Source organism: Taudactylus pleione, unplaced genomic scaffold, assembly GCF_031769625.1.
Source record: "Taudactylus pleione unplaced genomic scaffold, aTauple2 ptg000133l, whole genome shotgun sequence".
Lineage (NCBI taxonomy): Eukaryota > Metazoa > Chordata > Amphibia > Anura > Myobatrachidae > Taudactylus > Taudactylus pleione.
Genome location: NW_028284535.1, coordinates 3,207,687 through 3,221,411, shown reverse-complemented (window position 1 = coordinate 3,221,411; position 13,725 = coordinate 3,207,687). Strand labels below are relative to the sequence as shown.

At 40.1% G+C, this 13,725-nt stretch overlaps 1 protein-coding gene across 4 annotated transcripts in view; it reads left to right on the top strand.

Moving 5' to 3' along the window:
• MTMR14 (myotubularin related protein 14) overlaps nucleotides 1–13,158 on the top strand; it is an 80,843-nt gene extending 67,685 nt beyond the window's left edge. For 2 of the 4 annotated variants that reach the window (XM_088473275.1, XM_088473274.1), the window contains exons 18-19: nucleotides 2,560–2,715; nucleotides 9,157–13,158. In XM_088473275.1, coding sequence (XP_088329401.1) covers nucleotides 2,560–2,715; nucleotides 9,157–9,337 — 337 coding nt within the window. In that variant the 3' untranslated portion in view covers nucleotides 9,338–13,158. The remainder of the gene's footprint in view (nucleotides 1–2,559; nucleotides 2,716–9,156) is intronic. The other 2 variants (XM_088473277.1, XM_088473276.1) reach the window with 1 other exon arrangement.
• Nucleotides 13,159–13,725: the final 567 nt, after the last annotated feature.

Genomic DNA, 13,725 nt, shown 5'->3' with positions numbered 1-13,725 from the left:
GATCCTTATGTAACTTTGGTGACGTATAAAACACGGTGTGGAAGGACGTGAATTCATGAGGAAATTGCATGTTTCTTTAGAAACAACATTATCTTTGGGTGCCTCAGTGAAATAAAAATTCAGTATAAAATCTATAAATGTAATGTTGGTGATGGGATTATTCTGCACTTCTTTTAAGACCCCCATATACCTACCGACATATTGTCCAATCCTGCGATCGGATCGGAAATGCTGATTCGCCAGCCATGTTAAATTTCACCGATTTTGCTAATCACGATCATATTTTGATTGTGATTGGCAAATCTGTGAAATCCAACATGATTTCACCGATCCCCTGAGCCGGCATCTGTGGATCGCATATCAATTAGTTACACAGCTCCTGAATTGTATCATTGTTTATCCCACGCAATAATAACGGCTCTTGTGTTTTCTGCCATTTTTACAATTACAGTAGAGGGATATTTTTGTGGGGGTTTGAAAGGGGGGGTGGGGCTTTTTTGGGGGGGATGTTTTATTTTCCCCTTTTTTGCTAATTTATCATTTATGTTCTTATTTATATTGGTTTTAAAAAAAAAAATAAGAAAAAAAAAAAACAAACAGCTTTTCCAGTTAGGATTCTCCTCTTCACATATTGAGCATATACAATGATTTGCAGTAGCAAATCTTAGAATCAGTTATTCTTGCCACAAGAAGTAGTTACTGTACCTTGTAATATTAACTAATTGCTGCTACAATGTGAAGTTGAATGGAGAGAGCGTTTAGGCTGTCAGATTCCTAAGGCCACCATAGAAATGGGATTTTTTTGTCCTTTTTCCTAAGTAACACTTTAATATGGTGTGTAATCTACAGTATATAGCTATGTGTAATTATGTGTTTGTAAGCAAGGGCTTTAGTATGATATTTATACTTTATATATGAATATATTGTGTACATGTTTTTTTAGATAGTATTTATATCAGTTATTTCAGCCTATATTTGTGTGTGTATGTATATAATATATTAATGTGTGTATGGTATTTTTTATTATTATTTTAACATGGTTCATTGATTATTGCTATTATATATTCCTTTTTTTTATAGTGTGGTAATGACTTATGCAACATCAGTGGCATTTTGAATAATTATAAGTTAGATATTTGCTACTTACATGTAATTGTATTTGCCTAACATATACAGTATTGCATCTTAATCTCAGCTTTGTTCGAAGCTGATGTGTATTTTTGCAGAAGCATTTCATGACATCACATCTAATCACAGACTAATCTGCTACATAGATTGTGTGACTGCACTCACTTCATGACATCACATCTAATCACAGACTAACCTGCTACATAGATTGTGTGACTGCACTCACTTCATGACATCACATCTAATCACAGACTAACCTGCTACATAGATTGTGTGACTGCACTCACTTCATGACATCACATCTAATCACAGACTAACCTGCTACATAGATTGTGTGACTGCACTCACTTCATGACATCACATCTAATTACAGACTAACCTGCTACATAGATTGTGTGACTGTACTCCATGCCCTCTCCATATAACACAATAACCTGCTGCTATACATAGTGTCAATGCACTATTCTTAGCCTTTGACAGTAGACACTAGGATATATATTTACTAAAGTGCTGGTTTTTAGAAGTGGAGTTGTTGCCCATAGCAACCAATCAGATTCTAGTTATTATATTCCAGAAAGTGCTAGATAACTGATGAGTAGGATTTGATTGGTTGCTAAGGGCAACAACTCAATTTCTTTAAACCCACCCTTTAGTAAATATGCCCCTTGTTATCTGATCACAAAGGGGGAATTATCCTGATCAGGAGTGCCACATGATCTTTTTGAGGGATGCCAGTTGTCCACCACTGAGCCAGCATTAAATGTATAGGCTACCTGCTTCTTCCAGTCTGGCACTAAAACGGTCATTTATTTTTTAAGGCACCCCCAGAGGCCAGGGCACAAAAAGGAAAAAAACAAAAACATTCAATGTGTGTATATTGAACAAGATTCCGTAGATTTGGCCAAGATCGTACACCATATTCTGCATCCTACAAGGCTTATACATAAATAAACCTATACACCTGCACATTTTATTAACTTTGGCGACTCATGGTCTTCGCTAATGTGGCGTCCTGTCTGAAGCCTCTTTAGCATATTTGTACTTTATTCCTATTTCTTTCTCCAAACGCGACTAACTGTCCTATGAGCGACTGTATCCTATGGTTTTATCGCTCTTGCTTGTGGCTGCTGCACTGGATGCCTTTAATCAGGAAATCCTGTTAATCACTTGAGTCCTCCTGCTTTGGGTGTGCTGGTTTCTGCATGCTCCTTGGCTTTGCATTATACCGCAATATCAGGGGAACCGCTGACCATCTCTCAGGAGAACCGTCCTGGCCCCCCGTTTCTGTTGCTCCACGCTGTCTGCACTTGTCTTCACTGATTCAGTGATCAGCTTCAGCCATTGCCGCCTCAGGAGGCATGAAAGGGAAAAGTTCTTCTGTCTTCTACTTTTAAAACAAATCAAAACTCCTCTCTCCTCTCTCCGCCGCAGATCAGCGGACCATTCCCTGCCTGGATCTTCCGTCTCCACAGACTATGGCAGCTGGCAGATGGTATCGGAGGGTGGGAGTGTTCATGACCATGGTCTACTGGGTGCCAGCACCTTCCTCCTCTTCAGCTTCCCCGATGAGAAACCGAACGGTGGCCTGTAAGTGGATCCAGAGTTGTCAGCTGCTCTTCTGTCCCGCCAATGAGCTGCTGACTGTGGAGCTTTTCATATTGTCACATCCAACATAAGTCGTGTTTGTGCACGCAGAGGCCAGCAAGGGTAAATGTGCAGGAACGGAGTTCTTCTATTGGGTTCTGCAATCACAAGCTGTCATCTGCAACCTCAGAAGTTCAGGAAATAAGGGGGTTGCTATAATGAGCTCGGCTTGGCTTCTAGCTATGGAATGTCCATTCTATAAAGTTATCTAAGGTTTATAATAAAAAAATAAGGGATTACAATCCAATTCTGATAGGTACAAAGTTCCTCGTCCGCTTATTTAGCTAATGCCGGCGATTTTGCCATATCAATTAGTTTAGTAGTCAGATAAGCTCAAAATACAGGGCAAAGGCTCTTAATTCCCTGCCAGGTTGTATGCTTTGAGTAGTACCCCTGGAGGAAAAACCTAGTTAAATAGAGTAGTTCACATGTGTATAATTATATGGGTTCTCCATTTATATCTTGTCTCTGTGTAACGTGTTGGGAGAGCATAACACGTGGTTTCCTGGCTTCCGCTTTCTCAGGTCTCCAGCTGCTAACCATCGTGACATCAACACCGTTGCATGCACAGTAGCCTGTCAGAGAGGAAGGTGGATTGGGAGAAGGTGTAGTCTTGGCCTCCTTTTATCTGTGTAAAACAGTCCCTGGTGGGCTTTGTTATGGCTAGAAGATATTATTGCACATTGCCCACTTAAGGCCAGCAAAGACCCGAGGCCGGTAACCTCCTGTCAGCCTAGTTGTTCCTTGATGTATAGCATCTACACACCAGTGGGATAGATAGGAAGTCAAGATTTTTGCCAGCACACTAACCAAAAAAAAAACCATTTTTGTCCTCAAAATTCTACACACAATACCCCATAATGACCACGCGCAAGAAGTTTTTTTTTATAATTTTTGCTAATTTAATTAAAAAAAATCACATGTACACAAGTATTCACAGCCTTTGCCATGAAGCTCAGAATTGAGCTCAGGTGCATCCTGTTTCCACTGATAATCCTTGAGATGTTCCTACAGCTTAATTGGAGTCCACCTGTGGTAAATTCAGTTGATTGGACATTTTTGAATTTTGAAAGGCATACACCTGTCTATATAAGGTCCCACACTTGACAGTGCATGTTAGAGCACAAACCAAGGATGAAGTCCAAGAAATTGTCTGTAGACCTCCGAGACAGGATTGTCTCGAGTCACAAATCTGGGGAAGGGTACAGAAAAATATCTGCTGCTTTGAAGATCCCAATGAGCACAGTGGCCAACATCAGCCGTAAACGGAAGAAGTTCGGAACCCACCAGGACTCTTCCTAGAGTTGGCCGGCCGTCTAAACTGAGCGATCGGGGGAGAAGGGCCCATGTCAGGGAGGTGACCAAGAACCCGATGGTCACTCTGTCAGAGCTACAGCATTCCTCTGTGGAGAGAAGACAACCATCTCTGCAGCAATCCACCAATCAGGCCTGTATGGTAGAGTGGCCAGACGGCAGCCACTCGTTAGTAAAAAGCACATGGCAGCCCGCCTGGAGTTTGCCAAAATGCACCTGAAGGACTCTGACCATGAGAAACAATTTCTCTGGTCTGATGAGACAAAGATTGAACTCTTTGGTGTGAATGCCAGGCATTATGTTTGGAGGCAACCAGGCACCGCTCATCACCAGGCCAATACCATCCCTACAGTGAAGCATGGTGGTGGCAGCATCATGCTGTGGGGATGTTTTTCAGCGGCAAGAACTGGGAGACTAGTTAGGATAGAGGGAAAGATGAATGCAGCAATGTACAGAGATATCCTGGATGAAAACCTGCTCCAGAGCGCTCTTGACCTCAGACTGGGGCGACTGTTCATCTTTCAGCTGGACAACGACCCTAAGCACACAGCCAAGATATCAAAGGAGTGGCTTCAGGACAACTCTGTGAATGTCCTTGAGTGGCCCAGCCAGAGTTCAGAGCTTAATCCAATTGAACATCTGTGGAGAGATCTGAAAATGGCTGTGCACCGACGCTTCCCATCCAACCTGATGGAGCTTGAGAAGTGCTGCAAAGAGGAATAGGCGAAACTGCCCAAAGATAGGTGTGCCAAGCTTGTGGCATAATATTCAAATAGACTTGAGGCTGTAATTGCTGCCAAAGGTGCATCAACAAAGTATTGAGCAAAGGCTGTGAATACTTATGTACATGTGATTTCTTATTATTTATTTTTTTTATTAAGTGTGCAAGAGTCTCAAAAAAAACTTTACACGTTGTCATTATGGGGTATTGTGTGTAGAATTTTGAGGCCAAAAATGAATTTATTCAATTTTGGAATAAGGCTGTAACATAACAAAATGTGGAAAAAGTGAAGCGCAGTGAATACTTTCCGGATGCACCGTATCCGGGGCTTGTTGATAAATTTTGGTGTTTGAGCACTATTCAGAAATAATGCACCAATACTAAATTCTAACTCTAATCCACACTGAAGTAGTGTAAAAAAAAATGCTTTAGTGCCATGCTTCTATATCCCACTAGCCTGCAAGATTGTTAAGACTGTAACCCCCACAGTTACCTATATAAATGGGCTGTAGATTTGAATCAACTCTTAAATTATGCCGAAAAGTGTTTTATTCTTTTTCAAAAGTTTGTGTACTTAAAAGCCTGCATCGTTCGGGAATACAGGAGTGAAACATTTATTCAGGCTTTTTTCCTGTAGGCTGGTTGGGGGGGCAGATGCTTGCACATGCAGATTTTGGACAGCTGGAGAGACTGGGGAACATCTGCTGCTAAAAATAAACACCTGGCACTAGAGTGATTTGTCAGCGGCCTTGCAATTTAGGAAAGTGTGCTTGGTCTAGCCGAGTCCCCACGGGCTTGGCATTGTATAACTGCGGAGACGCCACCACTTGCTCTCCTGTCTGTCCACAGGGCAGGAGCACACAGGGAATTACTCCACAAGCACTGGAAACGGGATGTTCTTACTGTGCTCTGCAAATCCACCTGGGTACGATATTCAGGCAAAACCCTAAGAAATGACTCCGCATTGTAAAAAATACTTTTTTTTTTTTTTTTCTACAGTTTAGATAACGAGCACAAACAACTCGCCTCTAGTTTGATACTGGCCTGATGATGAAACACCTTTTTGATTTTATTTTTTATGAAAGACATTTTTTTTAAAAATGGAGACACTCTCTGTGCATGAAACGGCGGCTCGAAAATATTGCATTTTATTTTTCCTTTTGTTGAGCAGCGCTAACTCGCCAGTCATGATCAGGAATGTCATGGTGTTCTCCAGATGGAGATTACATGGTGCGGACAGCACAGCGGTCCCTCCTCTTCCTCCTCCTGCAGCGCACGGTCTTGTGATTCAGTAGCGGCTACTCAGATTATGTGATTCTATGTGTCGCCCACTGCCCCAGCTCTGACTTGTGCCTCAGCTCTGACTGCTATTGAATAAATGGGAAAGGGGCTGGGAGCTGTAGGTAATGTTGTCCAATAATGCTGTGGTCACTGGTTTTCACGTCCAGTCCTCAAGTACCCTTAACAGGTCATGTTTTCAGGATTTCTCTCTGGAAACAGGTGGGGTAATTTAATGACCTAGCAAAATAGATGAACTTGCTTATTAATGATTAAAGAAACCCCGAAACATGACCTATTGGGGGATGGCTAATGGCGCAAAACCCCTGCTCTATGGCGCAACATTATTTACAGTGTATTGACTAAAACAAAAACCGGGAGGGGGAGAGGGGCGCAGAATACTGAAAGTTTGTGTGGCGATGCTTAAAATCAAGCATATAGCCATGTAATCTCCATATTTGTAGATTAGTAGTAGAGTGGCTCATTTATTTTCAACGTGGCACTGTCATAGGATGCCACCTTTCCAACAAGTCTGTTCAGCAAATTTCTTCCGGTCCACTGTAACTGTTGTTAATTGGAAGTGGAAATTGTCTATGCTCCTAGACAATTTCCACTTCCAATTAACATCTGTGAAGTGGTATGCTGCACAAGATCACCTAATGGCGTTGTCAAGGCCTGAAACACGTAGCCTATAAGAAAACGTCAGTCCTGCCATCCAAACTGACACTGCAAGCAACTTACGCGAATGAACCATTCATTGGGAGCTTCATGGATTGGGTTTCCTTGACCGAGCCTCCGGTCACCATGCACAATGTCAAACCTTGTCCGTATTGGTGTAAAATACCCAACCTATGGACTCTGTGATAGTGGAAACCCGTTTTCTGGATTGAAGAATCGCGCTTCACCACCTTGCAGGCTAGAGGCCGAATCTGAGTGTGGCAGATTCCAGCAGAACGCTTCCTGTCAACTGTAAAGTATGGTAGAGGAGGGATAATGGTCTTTGGGGGTTTTTTTATACATAGTTTGGTCTGTGCACCACCCTTCCAATGCAAGGAAATCAATGCTACAGCAAACTGTAAAATGACATTCTACAACATTTGTCTGCTTCCACCATTGTTTGAGGGAGACCCTTTCCTGTTTCAGCATGACCATTCCCCTATGCACAGAGAGGTCCTTTTAAAGTGGTTTGCAGACATTGTGTGGAAGAACTTGACTGGGCTGAAAAGAGCCCTGCCCTTGTCCCCCATCCAACACCTTTTGGGTGAATTGGAATGCTGTGTACGAGTCCGGTCTTATTGCCCAAAATTACTGATCCTCTTCTGGCTGAATGGGTACGAGTTCCAGCAGACATGTTCCACAATCTGGATGGAAAGAGTGGTGGAGGTCTTATATCTTTGAACAGGGGACAAAGTCCATAGTAATGGCTATTGTTTTGGAATGAGCTACTCAAAAGTATAAAAGGCATGATGCATAAAATATACAGCCGTGTCCTCATACACTATTGCTGCAGTCACGCAAAACAGCCCTCCTCTGCACGCCAAGTCCTGGGCGCCTCTGCTTGCCCCGTGCACCTTTTTTTACCCGTAATTGCATCTTCGTTGCAATCAGTTGTGACCAATTGCATCACGAGACTGCACTGATTAATTTCATATGTGACATTTGTACATCAGAGTCTGAATCTGTATACGAAACTTCACAATGCTGCAGCTTTTTCCACGCCAAGTTCCCTTGTGCTTTGCATACAGATTCAGACTCTGTCGCACACACCTATACGAGTGTCGCATATATTAATCAGTACAGTCGTGTGAAACTGTCACATCTGACGACGAAGATGCGTTTCTGGGCAATAAAAGACACAAAACAAACTCTACACCGCTGCGCGCTGCTCACTCACGCCAGACGTCTCGCGTCCCTTGGCATATTGAGTCCACATACTTTTGACTATGTAGCGTATATATGCACTTACTCTGTAATAAACACATGTTTTAAGATAACCCTGAGCCGTGCATCTCCCCCGTCACTAGCTGCTGGTAGTGTAGTATGTTAGAACCTAACCACTAATATCCTTGTGCTTGGTTAGACCACCTCTGTTGCTGCAAGTCCAGTGGGTCAGTACCAGCTGATCCTAAAACAGGAAAGCTCACAAATATAATATATGTATTGGACTGTGCTACCGGTGTGAAAAATGATATAGATATACTATAGTATTGTTTGACTGAGAATGAATATCCAAAAGGAGGCTTCTCTCAATAAAAATAAGTGTTTAATATCAGCACATATCACACACACAACACACACAACACACTAAACATTACAATAGTATGAATATAAAAGTTATCCTGATAAAAACAATTGTTAATAAGCATTAATACAACTCGTGATTCAATGTTTCCTACATGGTGTATTAGTCCTATTGGTCCAAGGAACCTTAAATGTTCGTTAATAATGAAACAAAAGTCTCTCACAATCAGAGATATAGATGTACAAATATATTTCCAGTCTGGTATTAATACTTAACAATTGTTTTTTATCAGGATAACTTTTACATTTATACTTTTGTAATGTTAGTGTGTTATGTGTTTGATATTAAACATTTATTTTTTATTGAGAGAAGTCTTGTCTTGGATATTCATTCTCAGTCAAATAATACTTTATATTATCTATAATTATATTGATGTAATATTTCACATCGGTAGCGCAGTCCAATACATATATTATATTTGTGAGCTGCTGGTAGTAAATAGAAATGTGGAAATAACTCTATTTGACCGTGACATTCGCTCATATCTGCAATTCTCCCGGCCTGCCAGTGACCTGGGAACGCTGTACTAACAGTGGGGCGGCATTATTACGGTAATTGAGGATGCCGAAATGAAAGCACCAGCTCGCAGAATATTTGTGCTCCATTAATATTGCCAATACCATTTACATTTTCACTTTTATCTATTCGGTATCGCCATTGTTTGAGTGTTGTGTTGCTCAATCCCGATCAACCATTTCCTTATGAACTAGAACATTGTGGAGTAATTTAATAGCATGGTTTTTCTTCCCGTTCCCCCCTCTATTCGCAGGCTGACCGCACAGACTGAACGGGCGGCACGACTAGAGGCTGTCTGGTCCATCTTCCGGTCTGCCTACCAAACCAGCATTGGCCTAAGGACTGTGTCCCCGAGCTCTTCGGGAGCAATCGGCGGCCTTCTGGAACAGTTTGCACGAGGTGTGGGTCTTCGCAGCTCCGGTGCCATAGTGTGACCTCCGCCAGGAACCTAGGAATATAAAAGCCATGTGCAAAAATCAGATGCTACAGTTTTTATTACAAGCTATATGAGACAATCTTCAAGACCTGTTGGGGCTTCTCTATTTTGGCTCCTAAACTGTGCGCTACAATTACCTTTTTTTTTGTTTTGTTTTCTCTACTAATTGAATAGAAGAGGAGCAGATATTCTAATCATTTAAATCTGACCAATCCCGCTGTAATGGTTGAAAGATTAAATTGCTTATGCGGGCTGATAATTAATAGTGGTTCTCACAACTCTTTCTCCCCCCCCTTTATTTTTATGTTTTATCATTTTTGGTTTTATCCCTTTAACCTACATCCACTGGTATGTAAAGCACTATGGGTGAAGATTGCAGCTTTTACATGGTAAAATGCTAGGATGACACTGCTTGTGGAATGCTTTAAAGTAGCGTGTGTCTCTCCGGCGGGTTGTGGAACTACAAGTCCCAGCATACATTGCCAGCCTGCCTGATGCAAACTGTCAAAGTTTTAACAGCTAGAAAGGGCAGGTTCCCCTACGTCCGAGCAAGACTGTTACAACCTGTTTTTGAGCCACATTAAACAAAGGGATTATTTTTATATCAGGGCTAGTGTTCTCTTTGGTCCATGGTATAATATTTTGTGTAAAGTAGCCCTGGCGATTTTGTAATGCGCGCTCGCTGTACCTGTAATATTTCTGGGTCTCCTCCTTATTCTAGACAGAGTGGTGGAATTCCAACCAACCCAAAAGGCTGGTAACGTAGCCTGATTTAAAGTAGTATTATTTTTATTTTTTTCCAAAAGGGAATGTGCACTAAATGACTTTTCTGCTTTTAACGTCTCTAATCTTTGTATCGGTTTCCTCTGCCCACATAATAATGCCAAAGATCGGAGTGTAATGATGTCTGTTCTAAGGAGCTTTCCCTCCACCCTGTGTATTATGTGTCATTCTATCCTCACTACTTACATGTCTGCATTACCTCCCGATCTGTCCACAGTCCGAGACCTATCTACCTCCAGCCACCTTCCCGTAAGGTCATTTATTATTCCATCAACCCTGGTTGGTTTAGTCATATTGGGGAAACATTTCTGAAAACTGAGACCCCATAAAATATGGGTGGGCATATAATTACTTGCAGCTAGCCAGATCATCAGATCAGTGCCCACAGCACAGAATGAGTGTGGCCTTTAGTACATAGCAACCAGTAGGTTAACAACCTAATTATAGCTAAAACACAATTGACTATCATGCATTCTATCCCATATATGTTGTTTTCACAATTTTGTTTAACTCTTTTTGGGTCTAACCTATAATTTGAGGCTTGTGGAAGGCAGTTAAGTGTACATACACAAGTATGCTGGGACTTGTAGTTCAGATCTGCCCTCCTTTTTGTTGCTGCGCGTACAACTTTTTCATACAGAGTTTTATTTCACATTGTATCCCTGTGATTAAGGTTTTCTGATATGGTTGCCAATTTTCTGTGAACACAATGAGGATTTATTTTTGTAACTTTTTTTTTTCTCCTAGTATATTTCTTCTTAATTCTGCATTAATGTTTTTTTTGTTGTTGTTTTTTTGTGGGTTTTTTTTGCGTGTCTCTTACCTAAAACGATTGTTTTTTTGAAAACTGTATTGTTCATCTGCAGAATTCCAATTTTGGATCTGAATGCCTAGAACAATTGATCATTTTTGTAAATGTAAAATCCTTTTACAGCTGGATTGAGTAAACTGGTTTATGTGAGACCGGTCTGTCCTTATGTCCATGGCACTTAACGTTGAATACTGTGACATTGCTGATATTTTATTAAATATGTACCCTGAGTACACTTCTAACACATCATTCTACTCGGGCCTTCTAAGGAAAAGATTTGCAGAGATTATATTTCAGGATTTTTTTATTTGTTTGCTTTTTGTCTTTGTATTTTTTGGTTAGCATGTACTGGGGGGATGCATCGCATGTAAAATCCGGCTTAGAGTTTGTGCTTTCAAGATACATTGCAGCTACCAAGAGACCAGTTCATAGAGCCCCTTAAAACCACAAACATTGCTCAGTGTGCAAAAAATGTTTCTTGCTAAATCTTTTTTTAAATATAGCTACACATCTCCAGTACCTAAAATCATTCTAAAACCTGATCAAACCAACAGCTCTGTCTACACCTACTGGTTCCTAGTAATGACACTGGCACCCGTATGTGTAGTGATGGGATGTAGTCACCATCCCGGCAGTCTGAATGCCGGAGCTCAGAATACCAGTGCCGGAATTTCGTCAACAGTCGGAATCCCGGTGCCAGAATTCCGACCACCAGCATACCAACGGGAAGTATTAGGGTTAGGCTACTTACCTTTGGGTGTAGGGATTCTGACCATCGGGATGCCGCTGTCCATAGTCTAACTGCTGGCATGCCAACCACCGGGATCCCGTACCCAACCCATAGTGATTAAGTCACTTTAGGATGCAGATATAACACTGCTTGACTCATTCTGTGTACTGTCATGCACTGAGAATCAGCTGGCATTACTACAGCTCATTTGATATTGGTTCCCCTACTACTATACTGGTAGTCTCATTACTGGTCCATGCATGAAGATCATGCTTTTCCCCTGTTCCATGATCCTTCTGGATCTTTATATTTAGTTGCTGTACAGCAACTGTCATAATCTGATCACTATAGTGACAAGTGGCCCCATTCTTTCATCCCTCCATAACACAACTACAGTCTGATTGTAAACCACACATGAATAAGTACCCTTAGTAGATGTTTGTACAACGTTATTAACAACTGTAACAATTATACAAGTTGTTGTACTGCAGTGGGGGGGGGGTGTTTAAATTTGTGGGCAGATGTCATGTTGGGTGGGGACTTACCAGAACTTTGTAGACACATAAGGTTCTGTGTGACACCGCTTCAAGAAGTGCTTGACAATTCAGTCAGCAGGGGAGGTGTTATACTTATACTTATAAATGTTATTTTTGCAGGTACTGGATTTAGCTCATAAGGCAACAAAAATGTGTCTCAATGATTTACCGACCAATTTATTTCTAATCTGAATTAAAAATGTGGACTTTCCCCATTAATTCAATTTGCAAAGTACCAGCTCTGACTTTTTTCCTAAAAATACTCAACCTTTTAAAATCTGTAGAATGGAGTCTAATCTTGGCTTGCTTTCTTGTATTCTTTTGTAGTGAACAGCTTTACGATGATATCTGTTTAGCCTTTGCTTAAGTGTACTCTGGAACAGTGCAAGGCACACCTAAAAATAGGGATTATTGATCGCTGTAAAGAAAGGCCATACAATACACTCACTTGCTGTGAAAGCAGATTTGGCCTTGGATGCAGCCTACGCAATTTTCATATGCACATGATCCCTTCTGCATGTTCAGAACTCTTCATATTTTTTTTGGCTGTTGTGTTTTGGGTTGTGTTTTTTTTTTTGTTTGTTTTTTAAGTTGCATTCCTATACAGTGAAACATTACTCGATGAAGCACACACAATTCTGTTCTGCATTGAAAAAATATTGCATCTATTTGATATACCTTTTTTCTTTAAGGCTCATATGTAATATATATTTCCTGTATATATGCGTTTCATGTACATTTGGACAAATATGCTGAGTTCAAATCTAGAATTTTTCTTCTGTCCATACAGTTTACCATTTTCTGACTTAAATTCATTTTTATAAATTTTATAAAGCGATTTATTTTTAATCTGATTTATAAAGCTAATTTAAATCCTGGAAGTGTTTGACTGTTTTTAAAAGCTGTGGTTCTAGGCGGCTTTCAAAATAAACTGCTGATCAACTTTATGCTCTGTGAAACCATATGCCTGATCTTTATTTTCGTTAAAAATGTCATCTGGGTGGAAAGCTTGTATTTTGTTTAATTTTTTTCTGTAGACCAAATTCTCTAAGTAAATGTTTTTATTCTTTTTTTTTTTATATAGTTAACTAGAAAACACCTGAAAGTACTTGTAATATGCAAGTATTAAATTAATCACGAAGCTGCATCATTATTTTTTTTTAATTACTACTCCATTCATTTTATTTTTTATATATATATATATATATATATATATATATATATTTTATTTTTTTTTTCTAACCATTAAATTAATAATTTTTTTTATTATATTATAATGTTCTGTAAATAAAAATATTTATATATATGTGTGTGAGTGTATGTATATATGTGTATATATTATATATATATATATATATATATATATATATATATAATATATTTTTATAGTAAAGATGTGGCACTCCAAGCAAATAATCAGCAGACTCTTAGACGGCAATGCCTTTTTAATAAAGTGGTGGCATTTTCATCAGGACACTTTATTAAAAAGGCATTGAAACACTGACTACCTGCCGTTTAAGAGCCTA